Genomic DNA, 23224 nt, shown 5'->3' with positions numbered 1-23224 from the left:
AGCATATATATATATATATATATATATATATATATATATATATATATAGCATATATATAAAGCTGCTAGATGCTCACATCTTTGCCCCACCTCATGCAGAATACCAGACTTTACTCTCTGGCAAGTTAGAACAGAAGGTCTATGGAAATGCAAATTAAAGCCACAGTGAGATATCTTTTTATTCTCATCCACTGATTGATTGACAGAAATTAATGTCAGACAATACAAAGTGTCGGCAGTGATCTGGAGTAGCAGGAACTCGTACAATGTGGGGGGATATAAACTGGTACAACCACTTCGGAAAACGATTTGGCATTATCTAGTAAAACTGAAGATGTACATATTTATGACCTAACCATGTCACTCTTGGGCACACCCTAGAGAAGATCTTTCACAAATACACCAGGTTACATGTACAAGTCGTTCACAGCAGCATTGTTTATAATAAGCAAAAGCAAGAAAAAACCCAGGTGTCCATTAACAGGTGAATAAACAAACTGTATTACAGTCGTATGATGGAAAACTATTCAGCAATAAAAATGAATAAGCTCCAGCTATATGTATCAACTTGTCACAAATGTAATATGGAACTAAAGCAACAAGGTACGGAAAAATATGTCAAGCTTTGGGGGAACCCTGTCCTCCAGCTGAACCCAGCTGTCCCTGGAGTTTTCGGTGGACCATATCCTTTTGGCATTGATCCAATTTGGAACATTGCTACCAATAAACTGACCTTCCTCAACTCCTTTAAGATGAAGATGTCTGTTATCCTTGGTATCATCCACATGATGTTTGGAGTCACCCTGAGCCTTTTCAACCATATCTATTTCAAGAAGCCCCTGAATATCTACTTTGGGTTTATTCCAGAAATAATCTTAATGACCTCTTTGTTTAGCTATTTGGTTATCCTTATTTTTTACAAGTGGACAGCCTATAATGCTGGCACATCTGAGAAAGCACCAAGCCTTCTGACCCATTTCATAAACATGTTCCTCTTTTCCTATGGGGACTCTGGTAATTCGATGCTGGGTTCTGGACAGAAAGGAATTCAGTGTTTCCTGGTAGTGGTTGCACTTCTGTGTGTCCCTTGGATGCTGCTGTTTAAACCACTGGTCCTTCGCCATCAATATTTGAGGAGGAAGCATTTGGGAACTCTCAGCTTTGGTGGGATCAGGGTGGGCAATGGACCGACAGAGGAGGATGCTGAGATTATTCAGCATGACCAGCTCTCCACCCATTCAGAGGACGCAGAGGAGTTTGACTTTGGAGACACCATGGTCCGCCAGACCATCCACACCATTGAGTACTGCCTGGCCTGCATCTCCAACACTGCCCCCTACCTGCGGCTCTGGGCCCTCAGCCTCGCTCATACACAGCTGTCTGAGGTGCTTTGGACCATGGCGATCCACATCGGCCTGCGTGCGAAGAGCTTGGCGGGAAGTTTGGCTCTGTTCTTTAACTTCGCCGCCTTCGCCACCCTGACTGTGGCCATCCTCCTGATCATGGAGGGCCTCTCAGCCTTCCTCCACGCGCTGCGGTTACACTGGCCCACCTGTGGCCTTCAAGTGACGGTGTCTTCCCACGTCCTCATGAATGAGCCCAAGGAAGTGACGAGTGGCGAGAGAGCAGGCTTCAGAATCGGGTGAACTGAGTTCAAATTTCAGCTCCACTGGCACTGGCTGGGGGACCCTGTGGAAAGCACTTACCTCTCTGAACCTCACTTTCTCTCACATGAAAAGGGAGGATAATGTCCATGTGATAAGGTTGCTGTGATTAAATAGGAAATAATGCACAGACAAAAAAGAAAAAAAGAAAAATACTTCAAGTATGATTCCATTTATATAAATTCCAAAAATAGAAAACCAAACTGTATATATGGTTTAGGAATAATCCATATTTGGGACAAGTGTAAAGAAAGCTCAGGAAAGGGTAGTGGTTGCCTCTGTCGAGGGAGGAAGAGGGTACATGGGGGCTTCAAAGTCATTGGGAACGTTGTCCTCCGGTTGACACTGGGGACACATGTGTAGCAACAAAGGATACAGTAAGCAGAGTAAGAAGGCCTCCTACAGAACAGGAGAGAATATTCATAAGTCATATATCTGATAAAGGGTTAATACCCAAAATATAGAAAGAACTCCTACAACTCAACAACAACAAATCAAATTACCTGATTAAAAAATGTGCAAACGGGACTGAGCCACAGTAAAAAAAAAAAAAAAAAAAAAAAAAAATGTGCAAAGGATTTCAATAGACATTACTCCAAAGATGATATACAGATGGCCAACAAGCATATGAAAACATGCTCAACATCACTAATCATCAAGAAATGTAAATCAAAACCACAATAAAATACCTCACACCCATTAGAATGGTAACTATTTAAAAAAAAAAAACAGAACACATCAAATAGTGTCAAGAATGTGGAGAAATAAGAAGCCTTGTGCACTGTTGGTGGGATTGTAAAATGGTGCAACTGCCATAGAAAATGGTATGGAAGTTCCTCAAAAATTAAATATAGAACTACCATGTGATCCAGCAATCCCACTTCTGAGTACATATCTAAAAGAACCGAAAGCAGAGCTATTTACATAAACACATTCATGGCAGCACTATTCTCAATAGACAAGAGGTAGAAGCAACCTGAGTGTCCATTGACTGACAAAAGGATGAACAAATTGTGCTCTATACACAAAATGGAATATTATTGGGACTTCCCAGGTGGCGCAGTGGTTAAGAATCCACCTGCCAATGCAGGGGACATGGGTTCAATCCCTGCATGCCACGGAGCAACTAAGCCCATGCGCCACAACTATTGAGCCCACGTGCCACAACTATGAAAACCTGCAGGCCTAGAGCCCATGCTCTGCAACAAGAGAAGCCACCACAGTGAGGAGCCCGCACACCACAATGAAGAGTAGCCCCCACTCTCCACAACTAGAGAGAGCCCACGTGCAGTAATGAAGACCCAACACAGCCAATACATAAATAAATAAATTTTAAAAAATAAATTAAAAAATAAAATGTGTGGATGGAGGGGCTGGTGGTTGTAAAAACAAGGAAGGCCTAAATAGTTTTACAGATGAATTCTAGCAAGCCTTCAAGTAACTGGTAACCCTTGTCTTCGATAAATTGTTCCAGGAAACAGAAAAAGAGGACATGCTCCAAAAACAACAACAACAAAACCGATCCAGCCCAGAAAATGCAACTAACATAATTTACCACAGTAATTGATGAGAGGTGGAAAATTCTGTCATCCACTCAGTGCATTCAGAAAAAGCACTTGATAAAATTCAACATATAGCCAACTAGGACTGGAAGGGAACTTCCTTAATCTTTTAAATCTTTATAAACACCCCCTGCAAACATCATAATTAATGATGAAACCTTAAGAATATTCTCTTTGCTTCCATTCAACCTTGTACTGTCCAGAGAAGTAAAGTGAGAGAAAAAAAAACAAAACTGTAGTTAAAAGGACTGGAAAAGAAGAAACAAAACAGCCATTCCTGGTGGATGGCATGACTGTGTAAGTAGAAAACCAAAAACAATCCACAAAAAAGAATCCAAAAAGAATTATTACACCTAAAACAAGCATTTACAACATTGCTTGATACAAACTCCATACACCAAAGTCAATTCTATTTCCTTCGTTGTACACCTGAAACTAACACAATATTGTAAACTATGCTTCAATTTTTTAAAAAGTCAACTGTGTTTCTATGTACCAGCAACACAATCAGAAAGTGAATTAAAAAGAAGATAGCATTTATAATGGCATAAAAAAGCAAGTCCCGGGACTTCCCTGTGATCCAGTGGCTAAGACTCCACACTCCCAATGCAGGGGGTCTGAGTTCGCTCCCTGGTCAGGGAAGTAGATCCCTCATGCCACAACTAAAAGATTCCCATGTGCCACAACAAAGATCCTGCACGCAGCATGTAAGACCTGATGCAGCTAAAGAAGTAATAAATAAATAAATAAAGATTGTTTTCCAAAAGCAAGTCCCTAGTAATAAATCTAACATGCTATGTGCAAGTCCTTAGGGGAAAATGTATTGAAAGGATCTTGATAAATACAAAGAGATGCGATGCTCAGAGATGGGGAAATGATATTTTAGAGATGACTAGTCTCCAAAGGGATTCAAAATTCAACAAAATCTCCACTAACCCCTTCAAAAAAATTCCAATGGTGTTTCCTGGAGCTTGATGAGCTGTTTTTTAAACTTCCAAGGAAAACTCAAGGGCCTAGAATAGGTGACAGAAATCTGAAAGATGATGATGAGAAGGAGGAGGAGAAAAAGGAGAAGAGAATAAAAAGGAGTGACCCCCCTCCCAGTATCAAAAGTTGCTTTGAAAACTTTAGTAAGTAAAACAGGGGTAGACAGGGAACAATATTCAATATCCTGGGATAAATCATAATGGAAAAGAATATAAAAAAGAATGTATATATGTGTATTACTGAGTCACTTTGCTGTACAGCAGAAATTAACACATTGTAAATCAACTATACATCACTTTAAAAATTAAAATAAAAAATAAGACGGGGTAGACAAACCAAAGGGACAGAAGAGAGAGCCATGCCCACATAGGCATGGCATGTGGCATATGACCAAGGGCTCGCCACACATCAGTGGAGAAGGACAGGGTGAATAATGGGGCTGGGACAATAAACACCCATGTGGAAAAAGGTAAAATGTGATCCCTACCTCACACCATATACAAACAAATTCATTCTAGATGGATTAAAGATATGAGTATGAAAACCTGTAAAAATATTTAGAAAAGAGACACAGGAGAAAAGCTCTATGATCTCGGGTAGGGGAGGATTTCTTAAATAAGACAAAAATGGCAAGCCATAGAAGAGAAGATTGATATCTGTGATTATACTCAAATTAAGACTTGTTCATCAAATGATAAGCAAACTGAGAAGACAACTAAGAGGCAGGGAGAAGATACAACAGACCAAGGACTGGTATCTAGAATATATGAAGAATCCCTCAAAATAGTAAGGAAAAGACAAACTACATAGAAAATTTGGCAAAGACATGATCAGGCATTTTGCAGAAGAGGAAACATACGGAAGCTCAATATTACTAGTAGGCAGTGAATGCCAATTAAAAGCCCAGCGAGGCATCACCATTTCTCACCCATTGTATTGACAGAAAATACAAAACACAAAGTAAAAGTATTAAGTCCAAATGTTGGCAAAGATGAAGAGAAACAGAAATAAATGTCTCTACAGTGGCAGTGGGAGTGTCGTGTGGGACACCAACTTGGAAATCGATTCCTCCACCCCTGGGAAACTCGTAGCACATCTATGACCTGGCAAGTCCCCTTCCAGCATCTAGAGAACCCAGCACTCGGCAAGGAGACGGCATCAGGATGCCCAATGCAGCACCACACATTGCTCCGACCAGTGGAGGCCGCCTCCCAGCCCCTCTCAGGGACATTGATGAATGGAATCCCAGGCAGTTGGCCGAATGGAGCATCCACGTGGATTGGCACAGATACATCTCCAAAGGCCAGCCGCCAGGGGAAGAAGCCATTGGCAGAAGGAAAACAACAGCACGATTCCCTTTGTATAAGATGTTAAAACTCACAAAACCAGCAAAGGTCCTTCACTGACTTCAGACTAGGGGCTGCCTGTCTTCTGCCCGGGACCAGTGGACGTGGCCCTTGCAGGCCATACACATACATGCTTATTAAAAATTGTGTCGCCTGGGGACAGATTTTTTGTCTTCTGTGGAAAGGTAGGACAAATGTTCGCAGCGCTGGGACTGAAGGTATCTGTCTTTCCTGAGGCCACCAAGGACACTTGTGTGTGTGTCAGGGGTGGGGGCTGGGGAAAGACAGGGTGGAGGAGAGAGGCCCAGCTGGCTATGGGCGGGGGGCAGTCCTTCCAGTCTTATTGTTCAGAGACCCTCCCCCCATCACTCCCCCAACAGCCTGCCCCTCCCAGAGCTTCTAGATCCCTCCCTGGCCCCTTCTTGTGCATTCGGCCTTCCCCCTTGGGGGGAGGGGCTGTAGACAGAGACAACTCTGAGCAGCCGCGCTCTGCATCTGCTGGCCCTTCAGCTTCTGGGTGGCTCACCTCCCCTGATGCCTCGGTCTCCCAAGTTCCCTCTTGTGACCCCCACCCACCCCCAGGGCTCGTCACCCCAAGACAAACTTCTCATACTAAGACACCACCAGCTCCACTGGCCCCCTCCTCCTGCTTTGTGGGCCCTGCAGTCCTCCCATCCTCCCCTTCACTGGCACCCCTGCTTGGTAGGGAGTGATGCCACAGCAGAAAGAGCCCAGGGATCTCCTGGATTCTGCCTTCACCGCCCATGCCCTGTCCACCCGGGTTCTGCCTCCGCTCCACTCTCACAGCCACCTGGTCCAGGTTTTCCCCATGCTCTCCGCCCCTGAGCCGCACGCTCCCGCTTGTCAAAATGCAAAGCTGTTTGCCAGGCCACAGCGAGCCAAGTCCAAGTTCCTCCAGACTTGCTGACCTCTGCACCCTCAAAGCCCACCTCGACCAACTTGTGCTCCAGGTAGGGCGAAATGCCCCATGGCCGTGTCACCTGCAGGCTTGGCCTCAGGCAGTCCCCATCTCCCCTCCTGCCCAGTGCCTGCCACGCTTCATGGTTCAGGGCCTCGGGGCTTGATTTTAAGGGCAGGGGCCTGTGGTTGACTCTGAGCCTTGCCACTTACTACCCAAGTGACTTTGTGCAAGTTTCCTAACCTTGTGAGCCTCACTTTCCCCACCTGTGGACCAGGGCAAATAACTGCACCCCCTCTGGGGTCATTGGAAGGACTGAATGTGTTCACATACACACAACACTTAGAGCATCCCTGGTACACTGGAGGATGGCAATAGGAGTAGCACCGAGTGGTTCAAGGTCAGCTTAAACTTCACTTCCTCTGTGAAGCTCTCCATGATGCCCTGAGCTCCCCTAGACTTGACTCTTCCTCCTTGGTGACCCACGATGCCCTCCACAGATGGGCTGTCCTGGCAGTGGGGTCTCATCTGTTGGCAAGTAGTTCTGCCCAAGACCTGGGAGACTCTTGGGGCAGGTGGCAGTGGACTTTATCTCTGAATGGTGCCAGTGCCGGGGCCAAGTCTGGCTCTCAGTAGGCACTTCATGAAAGACTATGGAAAGCCCTCCTGCCCCCGACCCCCCATGGGAAGTCACCACCCCCTCTCACCTCCTCAGGGCAGGTGCGCGGCTGGCCCTCCAGCATGCCCACCGAGGCCGCCAGAGGGCAGCAGTGCCCTGCCCTGCGCCGTCGGGCAAAGGGGCGGGCTCGGAGGGGCTGGGCTGCCCGGGCGGGCCGGGCCACCGGGACAAGTCGGGCTGACAGCGATTGCATTGTGGGGAGGGAGACTGCGGCTCCTCCGGGACACACGCCTGGCGCTGCCGGCTGCTCCTTGATCCCGGCCGGTGGCCCACCCAGGTAGGCAAGGGCTGGGGCTGGCTAGGGCGTGGGGTGCAGGGGCTGCCGTTGGCGGGGGGGGCGCCACCTGGGGGCCGGGAGAAGCCAGGGGCCCACAGGCCAACTAGCCTGAATCAGGCAAAGGCCCTTAGTTGCCAGCCCCAGTCCTGCGACGACACCTTCTCCTGCCTGGGGGCACAGATCCACCACCCCCAGCCCCGACCAGGGGTGGCCCTGGAGCTGGGAGGTAGGACTGGGGCTGCTGCCCCCAACTGGGAGAGCTGGCGCCTCTGGCCGGGGCAGGGCACGGGCTAGGGAAGCAGCCCAACTGGCTCCCCACCCCCACAGCCACCCAACCGGCCCAGCCAGGTGGCAGGGAGCCCTGCTGCTGCCGCCACACCGCACACCACGAAGGAGACAGGGACCCTGACTCGAGCACACCTGTTCCCGCACCTCGGGCCACAGCCTGAGCTCTGCCAGCTTGCTGTGCAGGCGGTGCCCTCTGAGGGTGGCAGAGGAGACAGCTGCCAGCTGCCACTCCCTTCCCCACCCCATGAGTGCAGGGGGAGCAGGAGGGGGACCGCTTGAGACCAGTTGCCAAGTCTGAGGCTAAGGGCTGGGTTCCCGCCCCTCCTGCGTATCCTCTTTACCTCAGCCCCTCCAGGAGCATCCTCCGCTGGCGCCACACTGTACCTGGCACAACTTTGCCAGTCCCTGCGAGTGAGGGGAGTGGGGGGAGAAGGTCTCCTGGGCGGGCTGCCTTGGCCAGTCTCTCCCCTGCCCCCGGCCCGGACAAAGGCCGGCATTGAGGGCCAGGACTCGCCTCCAGCCAGGCGCCAAGGCTACCAAGGGTGCGGCTGGCCATGCAGGAGCTCAGGACTCTGGCCCTCGCAGGGGGGCTCCGTGGCCTACTCTGTGCCCTTCACAGGGACCCCGAGGGACACAGGGAGGAGCACTCTGGCTGGCACGGGGCGGGGGTGGGTGACTGGCTGTGAGGGTCTCTTTTTTCTGGCTGAAGGAAACCCTGTCCCTTTGTCCCCAGATCCCAGGGAGTGTCTCTCTGGGGGTGGGGAGTGGCAGGGAGCCCCCCGGTCAGAACAGCCTGGCTGGGGATAGGAACACCAGATAGCGGGTCCCTGGCCTGGGCGTCTGGACAGAGGGGACATTGTTGCCGTGGAGGCAGGGCTGCCTTGGCCGGGCCACTATTGACAAAGCTGCCAGCTGTGGTGGAGCCCGGCTGCCAGGCCTTGGCCCCCCGGCCTCCCTCCTCCCCCAGGGTGAGTGTGAATGGGGCCAAGCCTCGCCTGTCTCCCTCCCACTCAGGACAATGCTCCCCACAGCCGTCCTGTGCCCGTCACCACTGCCCCGGGGCAGCTGAGCTGAGATGCGCCTCCCTTGGTGTCACACCGCCTGGGCGATGCCTCTGCCGCCGCATGTCGCCGAGGTAAGTGCCTGAGCCCCGCGTCCCCAGAGACCCTGCCCTCTGGGGAAGGGCAGGCAGGTGAGGAGCGCAGAGGAGCCTGGAGCCCGGGCTCCCATGCGCTGCACCTCCAGCTGTGGGCCCTCTACCCCCTCACCCACCCCAGACACGGCCGCCGATACCAGGGTCTGGAGGAAGTGGCCCTGTCCCCAAGCCAGCCCTGACCTTCCTGTCTGTATTCCCGAGATAAGGGCTCAGGGGCCTTCCTCGGGGCTCTCCCCGCAGCTGGCATGGCCGTGGGGGCCAGAGCTGGCAGGCTGCTGAATGACAGCGGGCCCGCTCCTGGCTAGCACGCGCCCTCACGCCCAGCTGTACAGGACCCTAGCTCAACTCAGGACTTGGCTTCTACGCAGTCTTTGTGGCTCTGCGCCCGCCCGGGGTCAGAAGGAGGGAGGCGTGAGGGGCCATCACGGCCCATCTCTGGCCTTGTCACCTGGGCACCGCAGGAGGCTGTTGGGCAGTGGCTGCTGCTAACGGCCCCTGGCCGGGAGGTGAGCTGGGAGACACAGCCGGAGCCCCGCTCAGAGCCTCCTCTGGAGGCTGCGGCCCCGCCCTTCCCCTCAGGGCTCAACCTTGGGCCCACACCAGGCCGGTGGGAGCTACCTCCAGTAGCCCCAAATGGGTGGGGAATGGTGCCCATGCCTGGCTCCTGGCCAGGACTTTCTTTCAAGCTCTCCTCTCCCCTCCCCCTGACCGCCCTCTCTTTCTGGCTGTCTTCTTCTCACTCCCCTCTCCCCTCGACCCCATCAACACTCCCTATGCCAGGCCCCAGTGGACCCTGGCTGCTGGGGCCCGATGGGGCAAGGGACAGGCCTCTCCCCACCCCTGCCCCCTGGGTTGTCTCTCAGTGGTCCCCCACCTCCCGCGGTTCTGACCAGCCCCAGTTCAGTCTGGGGCCCTCCCAGCCCTCTGTTCTCCTCTGTCTTGGCCCTGGCCACCAGTCCCTTGCTGTCTCTGGGGCAGGCGGCAGAGTGTCTGGCTCTTTCCCCTCTCCGGCTAGCTTCCCAGGGCAGGTTTTCTCTCCCACCCTCGCAGGCCCTCAGGCCCCATCCTTGTCAGGGACTCTGGGCTCCTGTCCCCTTTCCCCTCACCCGGCTGCTCCCCAACCCTCCACCTCCATGTCCCCATCTTCCCCGCCCTGCCCTCCTTTCTGTGGTCTCTCCTCTCGGTCACTCAGTCCTTCTATTGGTGTTCTTGTGGCTTTTCAGGATCTGCCCCTTTCAACAATCTAGATGCATATAAAGCAGAGGATGAAGGAAATTCTTTCCTTGCGCACGTGTGCACCGCATCCCCATCTCCTGGGGACTCTCCGTCCCTCTTTTTGTCCACCTGTCCCTGTCTCCCTCTGACTCTTTCTCTCTCCTCTCCCTTTGCTTCTCTCTGCCCCTGCTTTCTGTCTCAGTCTCTCCGTCCTTCTGTCCCTCCCTTTCTATCTCTCTCTCCTGGATTCGCCTTTTCCTCCTGCCCCCTTATGCTCCATTCCCATGGCCACCCTGACTCATGCCCTCCTGCCCGGCCTCCCCCAGGGCCCCGCAGTGGCGCCCCGGCCTTCGCTGGGCACCCGCCTGCTGCTCATGCTGCCGCTGCTGTGCCCACCCCTCGCCCCGACGCGGGCGCACCGCTTCTCGGCGCCCAACACCACCCTCAACCGCTTGGCGCTGGCGCCGGGCCAGGGCGCGCTCTACGTGGGCGCAGTGAACCGCCTCTTCCAGCTCAGCCCCGAGCTGCAGCTCGAGTCGGTGGCCGTAACAGGCCCAGTCCTCGACAGCCCAGACTGCGTGCCCTTCCGGGACCCTGCTGAGTGCCCGCAGGCCCGGCTCACCAACAACGCCAACCAGCTGCTGCTGGTGAGCGGCCGGGCCCGGGAGCTGGTGGCCTGTGGGCAGGTGCGCCAAGGCGTGTGCGAGAAGCGGCGCCTGGAGGATGTGGCGCAGCTGCTGTACCGGGCTGAGGACCCTGGCGACGGGCAGTTCGTGGCTGCCAACGCGCCGGGGGTGGCCACGGTGGGCCTGGTGGTGCCCGGGCCGGGCCGGGACCTCCTGCTGGTGGCCAGGGGCCCGGGGGGCAAGCTGTCGGGCGGGGTGCCGCCCCTGACTGTGCGCCAGCTGGCTGGGCCGCAGCCCTTCTCCAGCGAGGGCCTGGGCCGCCTGGTGGTGGGTGACCTCTCCGACTACAACAACAGCTACGTGGCGGCCCTTGCTGACGCTCGCTCAGCCTACTTCGTCTTCCGCCGCCGCGGGGCTCGGGCGCAGGCCGAGTACCGCTCCTACGTGGCCCGGGTCTGCCTGGGAGATGCCAACCTCTACTCGTACGTGGAAGTGCCCCTCACCTGCCGGGGCCACGGCCTTGTCCAGGCTGCCTCCCTTGCCCCAGGCGCCTTACTGGGCGCATTTGCTGCAGGCCCGAGGGGGGCGCAGGCGGCCCTGTGCGCCTTTCCCCTGGCCGAGCTGGACGCGAGCATGGAGCAGGCCCGGCGCCTTTGCTACACCGCGGGTGGCCGGGGCCCCAGCGGCATGGAGGAAGCCACTGTGGAGTACGGCGTCACATCGCACTGCGTCACCCTGCCCCCCGTGAGTGGCTGGGCCCGGGCTTCTCCCCTGCCCTCTCACCTGAGGCTTTCCACGGCCGCCATCTGGCAGCGGCACCAGCCTCTCCCGTGGCCTCATCATACCCGGCCTGCCTCTCCGGCCCTGTCCCTCCGTGACCCACAGTATCTCTCGGCCCAGGGCCGGGGCTGCCACCCGTAGTCCTGGCCGAGGGCAGCTGGACGCTCTCACGCGACAATCGCCTGTGACTTCTGGTTTAGAGGACATCAAGGAGGGGCCCCATCAGCCTGTCTCTCCCTCTGCGATGCAACCTTGGGCTCCTCTCACCTGCTGCTTTGCCATCCTGTGCCCGGGAAAGGTAACTCCTGCCTCTTCCGGAAACTGATTGCCACCTCTCCGCCCCTGCAGGACTCCCCCGAGTCATACCCCTGTGGCGATGAACACACCCCGAGCCCCATTGCAGGCCGCCAGCCCCTGGAGGCAGGGCCTCTGCTGCAGCTCGGACGCCCCATCAGCGCTGTCGCAGCTCTCTGGGCAGACGGGCACACGATAGCCTTTGTGGGGGACGTGCACGGCCAGCTGCATAAGGTAAGGGCCTGAGGAAGGCAGGGCGGGCCTAGGCCGGACCCCCGGTCTCAGCCTCAATGCTGCCAAGCCAGGCCCGGCCTCAGTGGCCTGACTGGATGTGCTCCTGCCCTGCGGCAGCTCACGGAAGCTCCGCGAGCCGTGGTTTCCTTCCGCCTCTTGGCCTGTGTCCTGCTGGCAGATCAGAAAGCCAGGCCACACACTGATGGCTGGCTGGGTGCCACCTGCTACTCTGGTTCCCAGATGTGTGGCTTAGGATACCTCCCAGGCGGCCCCAACTTCTCCAGCCAGCCAGGAGACTCCTGCATTTCGCGACCTGCTTGTCTCCCCACAGCTGCCCTTCTGCCCCTGGCACTCAAGGACCCTATCCCCCCTAGCTGGGTGAGGCTGAATCGGGGAGGCGACATGGGCAGGCTGGATGCCCGTGGGCCTGCCCCACCCTCCGTGGCACGGCCTGGCCGCCCTGGTCTGGCGGGAAGGGGAGCCGGTTCTGTGGGCCGGGATGTCTCTAGGAATGCCAGCCGGGATGGCACCTACCCGAATGGTTGACCCTCATCATCCCCTCAGGTCTTTCTCAATGGCACCAGAGGCCAGGTGTACCACTCACAACAAGTGGGGCCCCCGGGCTTGGCCATCAGCCCTGACCTGCTGGTGGACAACAGCGGCAGCCACCTCTACGTCCTGACTTCGCAGCAGGTGAGGGCTGTCCCGGGGGGTGGGCGCACGAGGCCCGAGGCCCTGCATCCACCGCCCCTGTGCCCTGCCGCTTGCCCAGGTGGACCGGGTACCCGTGGCAGCCTGCCCCCAGTTCCCCGACTGCAGCAGCTGCCTCCAGGCCCGGGACCCGCTGTGCGGCTGGTGCGTCCTGCAGGGCAGGTGAGTCCTGCAGGGTGAGTGAGTGGGGGGCTGTGCCCGAGGCGAGACACAGAGCTGTCACTGAGTTCCCCCATCCCGCCCTGCGCACCAACCCAGGAATCTGCTTGGCTTCCCCTGCCCAACACTGGCAAACCTATCCACCTCTCCTCCCACAGCCCCACTCTGGGCCAGGCCCCTGTCACTTCTCTCAGGTGTCCCCTGGCCCACTCCAGCTCCCCTCCAGCCCACGCTCCACACAGCAGCCCCAGGACTCCCTTACGGCAGCCCTTGGTCAGGGCCACATGCTCCTCTCCACAGCAGCGGCACGCCCTCCCTCATAGTCAAGGCCAGAGCCCGCACATCAGCCGCGAAGCCCTATGTGCTTGGCCCCTTCCTTTCTGAACAACGACCCTCTCACCCTCCCTGCTCGCTGCGCTCCAGCTGGGCCGTCCTCCCAAAGCCCTTGCCACCAATCACTCAGGGAGCCTGAGTCCCACACGGGGACCCAACGGGCCCCTGCCCCGCAGGTGTACCCGCAAGGGCCAGTGTGGGCGGGCAGCCCAGCCCAACCAGTGGCTGTGGAGCTACGAGGACAGCCGCTGCCTGCACGTGCAGAGCCTACTGCCGGCTCACCACCCCCGCCAGGAGCAGGGCCAGGTGAGGCGCCTGCCACTGCCTGCCTGTGGGGTTCCCCGTCCTCCTTCTCTCCCGCTGCCTCTGCTTTCACCTCCCCGCACCCTGGATCCCTCTCCCTCGGCGAGGTGGGGCCCTCGAGACACCCCCATCTGCCGTGTTTTTCTCGCACGTGTCCCAGATCACCTTGTCTGTGCCATGGCTGCCCACCCTTGCCGTGGAGGAATACTTCCATTGTGCCTTTGGAGACTATGACAGCTTGGCTCACGTGGAAGGGACCCACGTGGCCTGTGTCACCCCTCCCCAAGACCAGCTGCCGCCTAACCCTCCAGGCACAGGTGAGGGACCCCTGGGGCGAGGGGCGAGGGCAGGGGCTGGAGGAGCAGGAGCCACGTGACCGGCCCTGCCACCCCCATCCCCTCCCAGACCACGTCACCTTGCCCCTGGCCCTGATGTTTGAGGACGTGGCCATGGCTGCCACCAACTTCTCCTTCTACGACTGCAGTGCCACCCAGGCCTTGGAGGCAGCTGCCCCGTGAGTGCCGGGCCCGGCTGCTGGGTAGGGGTGGTGACTCCAGATGGCGCTCCACCTGAGCAGGCCCCTCTGCCCCCCCAGGTGCCGCGCTTGTGTAGGCAGCCTCTGGCGGTGCCACTGGTGCCCCCAGAGCAGCCGCTGTGTGTACGGGGAACGCTGCCCAGAGGGCGAGAGGACCATCTACAGCGCCCACCAGGTGGGTGGGCCCGGCCTGCTGGGTTCCCTTCACCTCTGTCGCGGCCCCACCCTGCTCTGGGACCACCGAGGCCCCTCGACTTCTGAAGCGCTAATGGGTCTCCTTCCCCCAGGCGGACATCCAGGTGCGTGGCCCAGGGGCTTGTCCCCGGGTCGAGGGCCTGGCAGGCCCCCTCCTGGTGCCCGTGGGCTGGGAGAGCCGTCTGGCCCTGCGCGTGCAGAACCTTCAGCATTTCCGGGTGAGCACTCCAGCGGGAGGGGCGGCGGCTGAAGGTGTCCCGGGTGCTGACAGAGCCCACCCGCAGGGCCTGCCTGCCCCCTACCACTGCTGGCTGGAGCTGCCCGGAGGACTGCAGAGGCTGACGGCCTCCTTGGAGGAGGTGGCCGGGGACGCGGGCCTCGTCCACTGCCAGGCCCAGCAGGTGCGCAGCTGCCCCACGGCCTCCCCTGCCTCGTTCGTCCCGGGCCCTTTAGCCTGCCTGCCGTCGCTCACGAGGCCTGCTCTGGGCAGACCCGGGCGCGCACAGGAACCCGGTGCCCACAGCCCAGGCTGGGAGAGGCGGGCCCTGAACAATGGCACCCGTGCCGGGAGGAGGCTCCTGGGGAGGTGGGGGGGGTCGGGGGTGTTCTGACCCCGCCCTCCGCCCACAGTTCCAGCCCCGCCTGGCCCGGCGGGAGCTGCTGGTGCCCATCTACGTCACCCGGGGTGAGGGCCAGCGGCTGGACAATGCCCGCACTCTTCATGGTGAGCTCGGGGGCAGCGCGGCGGGCAGGGCAGGGCGCGCGGCAGGGGGAAGGCGCCTCAGCGTGCCGCCTGACCTTCCCCAGTCACCCTGTACGACTGTGCCGTGGGCCACCCTGACTGCAGCCACTGCCAGGCAGCCAACAGCAGCCTCGGCTGCCTGTGGTGCAGCCACGAGCAGCCCGCCTGTCGCTATGGGCCGCTGTGCCCGCCTGGGGCCGTGGAGCCGCTCTGTCCCACACCCAGCATCGACACAGTGAGCCCCCAGCCCTCACCCTAGCCTCCACCCCCAGCCCTCCCCCATGGCCCAGCCTCTCCCCCCCTCCCCCCAACCCCATCCCTGCCCTGCCCCACACTGTCTTAGCTTCACCGGGGTCAGACCAGCCCTGCCTCAGGCGCCCAAGCCCCAGCAGCCGTGTCCCTCCTCGGGCTGGTCGGCTGGCCAGGCGGCCCCCACTGCCAAGTGGGTGTGGCTTGGGGGCATCCTATCACCACCTTTCCCTGTTGCAGATTGAGCCCCTGACTGGCCCCCCTGAGGGCGGCTTGGCCCTCACCATCCTGGGCTCCAACCTGGGCCGGGACTTTGCCGACGTGCAGGACGCCGTGAGTGTGGCTGGCCAGCCCTGCAGCCCTGACCCCTCTCTCTACCGCATCTCCGCCCGGTGAGGCATCCTGGGGCCAGGGGCAGAGGGACGCTCTCCCAGGGGGGCCCTCAGAGACTGGCCACCCAGAGATAAGGCAGGCTTGCAGCCAAGAAATGTGGGCCCGGGTCAGATACGCCAAAGGAAGATGAGCCAGGGGGAGGGGTGGGGGGGGAGCTGGCAGTGAGAGGAGTGGAGGGGGTGGGCTCTGGGCAGTGGCTGGCAGGCAGCCCATGGCTCCCGCCAGGCAAGGGCCCAGCCCACGGGGTCCCTGAGCAGTTCTCGGGCCTCCACTCTCCAGGATTGTGTGTGTGACATCTCCTGCCCCCAATGGCACTGTGGGGCCAATCCAAGTGGCCATTAAGAGTCGGCCACCAGGCATCTCAACCCAGCACTTCACCTACCAGGTCAGTGCCCATCCAGGGTGGCCCCCATGTCCAGGAGGAAAGCCACGTGATCCGAGTGATCAGTCTGGCCACTGAGTGGAGGGTGGGCTGGGCACAGTGGTGGAATGGAGGGGACGCTGCCGCCAGCCGCCGTCCAGGAGGGAAGGAAGCAGCAAGTGCAGTGCCCAAGGGCGAGGGGACGGGGGAGAGCAGGGATGCCTCCAGGCATCAGCCTGAGGCCTCGACACCTGCTGGGGCCATTTCTGGGGCCAGGACGCCCGGGGCGGGAGCAGCGGGGGCGGGGGTAGGTTGGATCGGGAGTTCTGCTTGGCTCGTGCAGCACCCCAAGGAGGCTTAGAGCTGCAAGGGAGGGAGGGGCCTGGGAGGTGCAAGCCATGGCAGAGGACAAGGAGACGCAGTGAGGAGAGAAGAGCACCCCCTGGTGAGGCAGGAGAGCTGGGGGGCCGCACAGGGCTTCTGGAGGGAGCGAAGGGTCGGCTGTGCCCCCGGAGGCAGAGCCAAGCAGTGGGCCTCCACCTCGCAGCCCCAGGGCCTTGGGGACTGGAGCCAAGGTAAGGATGCGCCAGGCTGCTATGCCTGTCCCAGCTTGCCCTGTCCCCCAGGACCCCGTCCTGCTGAGCCTGAGTCCCCAGTGGGGCCCCCAGGCAGGGGGCACCCAGCTGACCATCCATGGGCAGCACCTCCAGACAGGAGGCAACGTCAGCGCGTTTGTGGGCAGCCAGCCCTGTCGTATGTGAGTATCTCCTCCTGGTTCCAGCTGGTCTCTGTCAGCGGAGGGTACTCCCTCCAGGCCCCAGTGTCCCCGTGCATACAATGGGGGCCATGAACTCAGGGCCCCCTAAGGCCCCCATCAAAGTCCAAGGATCACGGCTGCCGTAGGTACCCCGGGGATCTCTGCCTTTGCTGAGGGAGGCAAAGCGGGCCTCTGGTGGGGTGGCCAGGCCAAGGCTAGAGCCTGAGATGCCAGACTCCTCCCCACCTTCCAGCCAGGAGCCGACGTGTCCTGAGGCCATCGTGTGCCACACCATGCCCCAGGCCAGCCCAGGAGAAGCTGTGGTTCGAGTGCTCTTTGGCCATGTCCAGCGCACACTACTCGCCAGCCCCTTCCGCTACACCGCGGACCCCCAGCTCGTGGCAGCGGAGCCCAGCGTCAGTTTCCGGGGGTGAGGACCTGGTCCACCCAGGGCAACCCGTGCCCCCTGTCCGCAGGGCCGGGAGGCAGGACTGGACTGGGCTGCTCGCTGCCCCTGGTCCTGCTGAGTCCTATCCTGGCACAGGGGCGGGCGACTGATCCAAGTCAGGGGCACTGGCCTGGATGTGGTACAGTGGCCCCTGCTGTCCGTGTGGCTGGAGGCCACAGAGGTGGCTGCTGTGGAGGTGCTGCCCTGGGACCCGACCCCAAGGAGGAGCTGTGGGGCTCCCGCTGCAGCCCCCCAGGCTTGTATCCAGCTTGAGGGGGGCTTGCTGCAGGTAAGCTCCCACCCACAGGCGAGACTGCCTGCAGCAAGGGGGCGGGGCGGGTCCCCACGTCCCTGGGAGCAAGCGAGGAGCCCCGGCTCACCACAGCTCATCCTGGCCCGCCGCCTCGCAGTGCTCCACCATCTGCTCCGTCAACTCGTCCAGCCTCCTCCTGTGCCGCAGCCCTGCGGTGCCAGACGGGGCCAGCCCCCGGCGGGTCTTCTTCAGCCTGGACAACGTGCACGTGGACTTCGCCAGTGCCAGCGGGGGCCAGGACTTCCTGTACCAGCCCAACCCCCGCCTGGCCCCCCTCAGCCGCGAGGGGCCCACCCGCCCCTACCGCCTCAAGCCAGGCCACATCCTGGACGTGGAGGTGAGGGCTTTCGCCGGCCAGTGCTGCCTGGGGGCTGCGGGCCCAGGCTGGGCGGCCCAGCTCAGGCCTCTGGTCTGTCTCCCAGGGTGAGGGTCTCAACCTGGGCATCAGCAAGGAAGAAGTGCGCGTGCACATCGGCGATGGCACGTGCCTGGTGAAGACACTCACGCTCACCCACCTGTACTGCGAGCCGCCCGCGCAGGCCCCGCAGCCCACCAATGGCTCCGGCCCCCTGCCGCAATTCGTGGTGAGGCTGGGCCCTGGGTGCAGGGGGGGCAGGTGGAGCACGGAAGGCCTGCCCTCAGGAGCCCTGCCCCCACCCCAGGTGCAGATGGGCGACGTGCGCCTGGCGCTGGGCCCCGTCCAGTATGAGGCTGAGCCTGTGCTGTCCGCCTTCCCCGTGGAGGCCCAGGCGGGCCTGGGCTTGGGCGTGGCTGTGCTGATCGCCGCCGTGCTCCTCCTTACCCTCATGTACAGGTGAGGGGGCCTCCCTGCCACGCACACACCGGTGCAAGCTCCCCTCTGCGCTTTTGGAAAGGGTGCCCCACGGCGGGCCTCCGGGCAAGCAGCCATCTTGGCTTGGGGGCCCCGGCCCAGGCAGGCCTGGTCCTGCGGCTGACACCCGGTCCCCGGGCTGCAGGCACAAGAGCAGGCAGGCTCTGCGGGACTACCAGAAGGTTCTGGTGCAGTTGGAGAACCTGGAGATCGGCGTGGGCGACCAGTGCCGAAAGGAGTTCACAGGTCGGGAGGGGGCGGTGGGGAGGGGGGCAGAGGGCAGAGCTGGGCCTGAGCTCACACCTCGGTGGCTCCTGGCCTACAGACCTGATGACAGAGATGAGTGACCTCAGCAGCGACCTGGAGGCCAGCGGGATCCCCTTCTTGGACTACCGCACATACGCCGAGCGCGTCTTCTTCCCTGGGCGCGGCAGCTGCCCGCTGCAGCCTGTCCTCGAGGGGCCCGGGGAAGAGGGCCGCCGCACGCCCGTCCGCCAGGGCCTCATGCAGCTCTCCAACCTGCTCAACAGCAAGCTCTTCCTCCTTACAGTGAGGGCCAAGTGGGCGGGCAGGGGGCCTGGGTGAGGAGGCGGGCCGGGAGACAGGTGTGGGCACAGAGGTGGGAGGACATCTGGGGCGCAGGGCTTCCCGGAGTGAGCGGCCACGCCCCCGCCCCCGCCTAGCTCATCCGCACCCTGGAGGAGCAGCCCGGCTTCTCCCAGCGGGACCGCTGCCACGTGGCTTCACTGCTGTCCCTGGCACTGCACAGCAAGCTCGAGTACCTGACTGACATCACAAGGACGCTGCTCGGAGACCTGGCCGCCCATTACGTGCACAAGAACCCCAAGCTCATGCTGCGCAGGTTGGCCTCGGCCTGACCGGTGTGCCGGTAGCAGGGAAGCTGGCTCCCTCCAGCCTCGGCCTGGGGTGGGCGGGGCCAGGCAGCCGCAGGAGGCGGGCTGGGTCCCGAGCCACTGGTGGGGAAGCAGATGGGCATCCCAAGCGGCAACTTGAGCACGAAGGGCGGCCAGGCGGAGCGGCTCTGCCTTCCCTCGACCGCCTGCCTCGGCCCGGAGACAGGATGGCCCTGCAGCAGCCCCTCTGACCCGGGCCCGCTCCCTGCAGGACGGAGACCATGGCGGAGAAGCTGCTCACCAACTGGGTGTCCATCTGCCTCTACACCTTCCTGAGGGTGAGGGCCCCTCTCCCCTCGCTCCATTCTGGGGCTGCTGCCTCTGGCCTCACTGACCCACGCTCCCATTCCCCCAGGGGCCTCCGGCACGAGGGGGCGTGGTGAGGGAAAGGCTGGGGACCGTTGCTCAGGCTGGATGTCAAGCAGGGGCCACGGCCGCTGCTCGCCCTCCGCCCTCACCCTGCACATCTGGCCACCCCTCCGTGCCCCCATGTCACCCTCCGAGCCTCACACAGCCCACCAGTGCCCGGCGTGACACTGGCCCGTCCTGCTGGCTGCAGGAGGTGGCAGGTGAGCCGCTGTACATGCTCCTCCGGGCCATCCAGTACCAGGTGGACAAGGGCCCAGTGGATGCCGTGACGGGCAAGGCCAAGCGGACTCTGAACGACAGCCGCCTGCTGCGGGAGGACGTGGACTTCCGGCCCCTGACGCTCATGGTGCTGCCTGGCCCGGGTGCTGGGGGGGCCACGGGGAGCAGCGCGGCGCAGTGTGTGCCCGCCCGGGTGCTCGACACGGACACCATCTCCCAGGTCAAGGAGAAGGTGCTGGACCAAGTCTACAAGGGCACCCCCTTCTCCCAGAGGCCCTCAGCGCACACTCTAGACCTTGGTGAGACTCTGCCCCTCCTGCCCCACCCCGGGCTCCCCTTGCCCGTGGCCGCTCAGCTCTGCCCTGTGGAAACAGGCGGTGGACTGACGGGCTTCCCCGGGTCCCCCCAAGAGTGGCGCTCAGGCCTGGCTGGTCACCTAACCCTGTCGGACGAGGACCTGACCTCAGTGACTCAGAACCACTGGAAGAGACTCAACACCCTACAGCACTACAAGGTGCCGGCCAGGTGGGAGCTGGGGGCGGTGCCCGCCTCGGGGTCAGCCAGGGAAGGAGCCCAGCCTGTGCTCCCCTCCCCGCCAGGTCCCGGACGGAGCCACTGTGGGGCTCATCCCGCAGCTGCACAACGGAGGCGCCGTCTGCCAGAGCCTGTCCCGGAGCTGCCCCCCTGGCGACAGTGAGTCCCGTGGCCCAGCCGCGCCCACCTGCCCCCAGGAGCTCGAGGCAGGCGGGCCGCAGTCCTGGGCACACCGTCTGCCCTGCCCTGGTGTCCCCACACCTTGGCAGCGGGGAAGCCAAAACTCCAGGCTGAGCCCAGGGCCCAGGGCGGACAAGGGCAGCGGCACATCCTGGTCAGGGAGCTCCAGGGCCATGGGATGTTGGGCCGAGCGAGCCCCTGGGCTGCCACCCTCCTCTCCATGTCTCCCTCCCCCGGCGGCCCTTGGTGCCCCCCACCCTGCCCCACCCCACTAAGGGGAGCAGGCTGGCCCTCCCCGGCCAGCGGCATGGGGCAGGGCAAAGGACTGAGGCCTGGCTTCTGTGCCCTCAGACATGCCCATGCTGGACGACAGTGAGGAGGGTGGGGTCCGCCTCTGGCACCTGGTGAAAGCCACTGAGGAGCCGGAAGCAGCCCAGGCACGGCGCAGCAGCCTGAGGGAGCGGGAGCGGGAGCGGGAACGGGCGCGGGCCAAGGCCATTCCAGAGATCTACCTCACCCGCCTGCTCTCCATGAAGGTGCGCGGGCCGGGGAGACAGTGTGGTCCTGAGAGGAGAGGGGTGGCCCCACCTGCTAAGGGAGGATGCGGCTGCCCGCAGCTTTGAGGGTCCCACACCCTGCCCCGTCCACACCACCCGTCCCCTGCCTTCTAGGGCACACTGCAGAAGTTTGTGGACGACACCTTCCAGGCCATCCTCAGCGTGAACCGGCCCGTGCCCATCGCTGTCAAGTACCTGTTTGACTTCCTGGATGAGCTGGCTGAGAAGCATGGCATCGAGGACCCGGAGACCTTGCACATCTGGAAGACTAACAGGTGCCTCACCTGCCAACCCCGTGCAGAGGGAACGTGGAGTCCCAGAGAACAGGGACATTGCTAGGGCAGGGGCAGCAGGGCTGGGACAGGAGCCCAGGCCTGGTGGCCTTCACCCTGGGTTTCTGGCTGCCCCCGGCACGGACTCGCAGGCCAGCTCCCCACGCAGCTCAGGGCCGGGGCCCAGGCTGAGGACGGGAGCCGGAGCGGCCTGCTCACGCCACGGCGGGCCTCGTCCCCAGCCTGCTGTTGCGGTTCTGGGTGAACACCCTGAAGAACCCACAGCTCATCTTTGACGTGCGGGTGTCGGACAACGTGGACGCCATCCTCGCCGTCATCGCCCAGACCTTCATGGACTCCTGCACCGTCTCAGAGCATAAAGTGGGCCGGGTGAGGCCAGCGGGGGGACCATGCGGGCTGGAGCAGAGTCCTGGGGGGGTCTGGGGTGGGTGCATCATGGCGGCTGGGGGGTGGGGCGGGAGGGGGCAGGAGTGGCCCGGTCAGAAGGACAGGGCAGAGCTCCCCACCTCCCGCTCACGCTCCCCCCGGCCCGGAGCAGGATTCCCCAGTGAACAAACTGCTCTACGCCCGGGAGATCCCTCGCTACAAGCAGATGGTGGAGAGGTAGGTGTTGGGGCATCACGGATGAGGGAATGGGGGCTGCCTGGCCCTAACTCTGTCCCCTCCTCCAGATACTACTCTGACATTCGCCAGAGCTCTCCGGCGAGCTACCAGGAGATGAACTCGGCTCTGGCCGAGCTCTCTGGGGTGAGACCTGACCCAGAGGGTGCACCCTTCCACACCCAGGGGGCAGGGGGCAGGGGGCAGAGGGGAAGGGGGAGGCTTGGGGCTCGAGGCCTGGGCTGGGGTCTCAACCCCCACGTGCTGCCCCCAGAATTACACCTCCACCCCCCACTGTCTGGAAGCCCTGCAAGAACTCTACACCCACATCCACAGGTACTACGACCAGGTGAGGCCCGGGGCACTCCGGAGCCCAGAGCCCAGAGGGAGGCCCCAGGAGTCTCCCTGGGGGTGGGGATGAAGTGTCCAGGCCCAGTCTGGGCCAAGCAGAGGAAAGGCCCAGGTTGAGGATGGGGCTCGGTGTCTATCCAGATTCCTCAGGGAGGTCTGGCTCCCCAGGCTGCTACTGAGCTGGAGGCAGGGCAGGGCCACTGGCCGAGGGCCGGGGCCTCAGGCGGGGCGCCTCCCCTGCCTTGGCAGGTCATCAGTGCCCTGGAGGAGGACCCTGTGGGCCAGAAGATGCAACTGGCCTGCCGTCTGCAGCAGATTGCCGCCCTGGTGGAGAACAAGGTGACTGACTTGTGAGTTCGGGCAGCAGCAGGACCTGCCATCTCAATGCCTTCCCTGCCTCGACCCAGCAGGAGCCCTGGATGCAGCCAGCGACCCAGGAGTGGCCGGCAGAGAGTGGGAGGGGCTCCCTGCTGCCTCCGCCCCGCCCCACCACCCTTCCCTCCTTCCCTGCCTGGGCTTCTTTCTAATTTATAGCGACCCTTTCTCCCTCCCCCACTGTATTTATGTGCTTGCTGGAGCATCACATCTGGAAATAAAATAGAAATGTCTTTTTAGAAAAAGCCCAATGCCCAGCCCCGCCTTCCCCCCCGTGAGTCTCCTCGGTGCCCTGGCACAGCCCTCCCCTCGGCGCCACAGCTATGACTTCCCTACCTGCGAAAAAGAGGACCCCGAGGCCTTGCTCTCCCCTGACCCCTGCGGGAAAGGTGCTCCTGCTCTCCTGCCCCCATCTATGCCCGCCCCACCCTCCCAGTTCCTTCCTTGGCACAGGGACGTAGAACCAAGTGTCCC

General features: G+C 60.9%; 2 protein-coding genes across 5 annotated transcripts; both read left to right on the top strand.

Annotated features, from left to right (window-relative positions):
* Positions 1 to 584: 584 nt before the first annotated feature.
* Positions 585 to 1646, top strand: LOC130842262 (V-type proton ATPase 116 kDa subunit a 1-like). The gene has a single exon (XM_057718903.1). It carries the CDS (start codon positions 585 to 587, stop codon positions 1644 to 1646), a length of 1062 nt encoding a protein of 353 aa, XP_057574886.1.
* A 5692-nt stretch (positions 1647 to 7338) lies between these two features.
* On the top strand, positions 7339 to 23151 carry PLXNB3 (plexin B3). Of its 4 annotated transcripts, none has more exons than XM_057718857.1 (36): positions 7339 to 7434; positions 8737 to 8857; positions 10420 to 11463; positions 11848 to 12027; positions 12592 to 12720; positions 12800 to 12900; positions 13407 to 13536; positions 13694 to 13850; positions 13939 to 14047; positions 14129 to 14243; positions 14356 to 14481; positions 14548 to 14664; positions 14894 to 14987; positions 15071 to 15240; positions 15495 to 15646; positions 15927 to 16032; positions 16635 to 16765; positions 17019 to 17195; positions 17310 to 17502; positions 17624 to 17863; positions 17949 to 18110; positions 18189 to 18340; positions 18504 to 18604; positions 18684 to 18907; positions 19042 to 19220; positions 19484 to 19550; positions 19832 to 20159; positions 20271 to 20374; positions 20460 to 20553; positions 20926 to 21110; positions 21246 to 21406; positions 21646 to 21793; positions 21963 to 22027; positions 22096 to 22171; positions 22299 to 22373; positions 22625 to 23151. In XM_057718857.1, the coding sequence occupies exons 2-36, from the start codon at positions 8798 to 8800 to the stop codon at positions 22727 to 22729; spliced, it is 5757 nt and encodes a 1918-aa protein (XP_057574840.1). In that variant the 5' UTR covers positions 7339 to 7434; positions 8737 to 8797; the 3' UTR covers positions 22730 to 23151. The 4 variants fall into 4 exon arrangements, with proteins under 4 accessions (XP_057574840.1, XP_057574839.1, XP_057574841.1 ...); XM_057718856.1 differs by having other exon boundaries at positions 22517 to 23151; XM_057718858.1 differs by having other exon boundaries at positions 17949 to 18340.
* Positions 23152 to 23224: the final 73 nt, after the last annotated feature.

Source organism: Hippopotamus amphibius, chromosome X (genome assembly GCF_030028045.1).
Source record: "Hippopotamus amphibius kiboko isolate mHipAmp2 chromosome X, mHipAmp2.hap2, whole genome shotgun sequence".
NCBI classification, from domain to species: Eukaryota; Metazoa; Chordata; class Mammalia; order Artiodactyla; family Hippopotamidae; genus Hippopotamus; species Hippopotamus amphibius.
The sequence above is the reverse complement of the archived record's forward strand: the minus strand, read 5'-3'. Positions and strand labels throughout refer to the sequence as shown.

Coding starts and splice junctions, on each gene's coding strand:
- LOC130842262 (XM_057718903.1), top strand. CDS start 585: ATGGAACTAAAGCAACAAGGTACGGAAAAATATGTCAAGCTTTGGGGG.
- PLXNB3 (XM_057718855.1), top strand. CDS start 8,798: ATGCGCCTCCCTTGGTGTCACACCGCCTGGGCGATGCCTCTGCCGCCG. Junction 13,537..13,693: donor CCCGCCAGGAGCAGGGCCAG/GTGAGGCGCCTG, acceptor CACGTGTCCCAG/ATCACCTTGTCTGTGCCATG. Junction 20,375..20,459: donor ACACCCTACAGCACTACAAG/GTGCCGGCCAGG, acceptor CCTCCCCGCCAG/GTCCCGGACGGAGCCACTGT.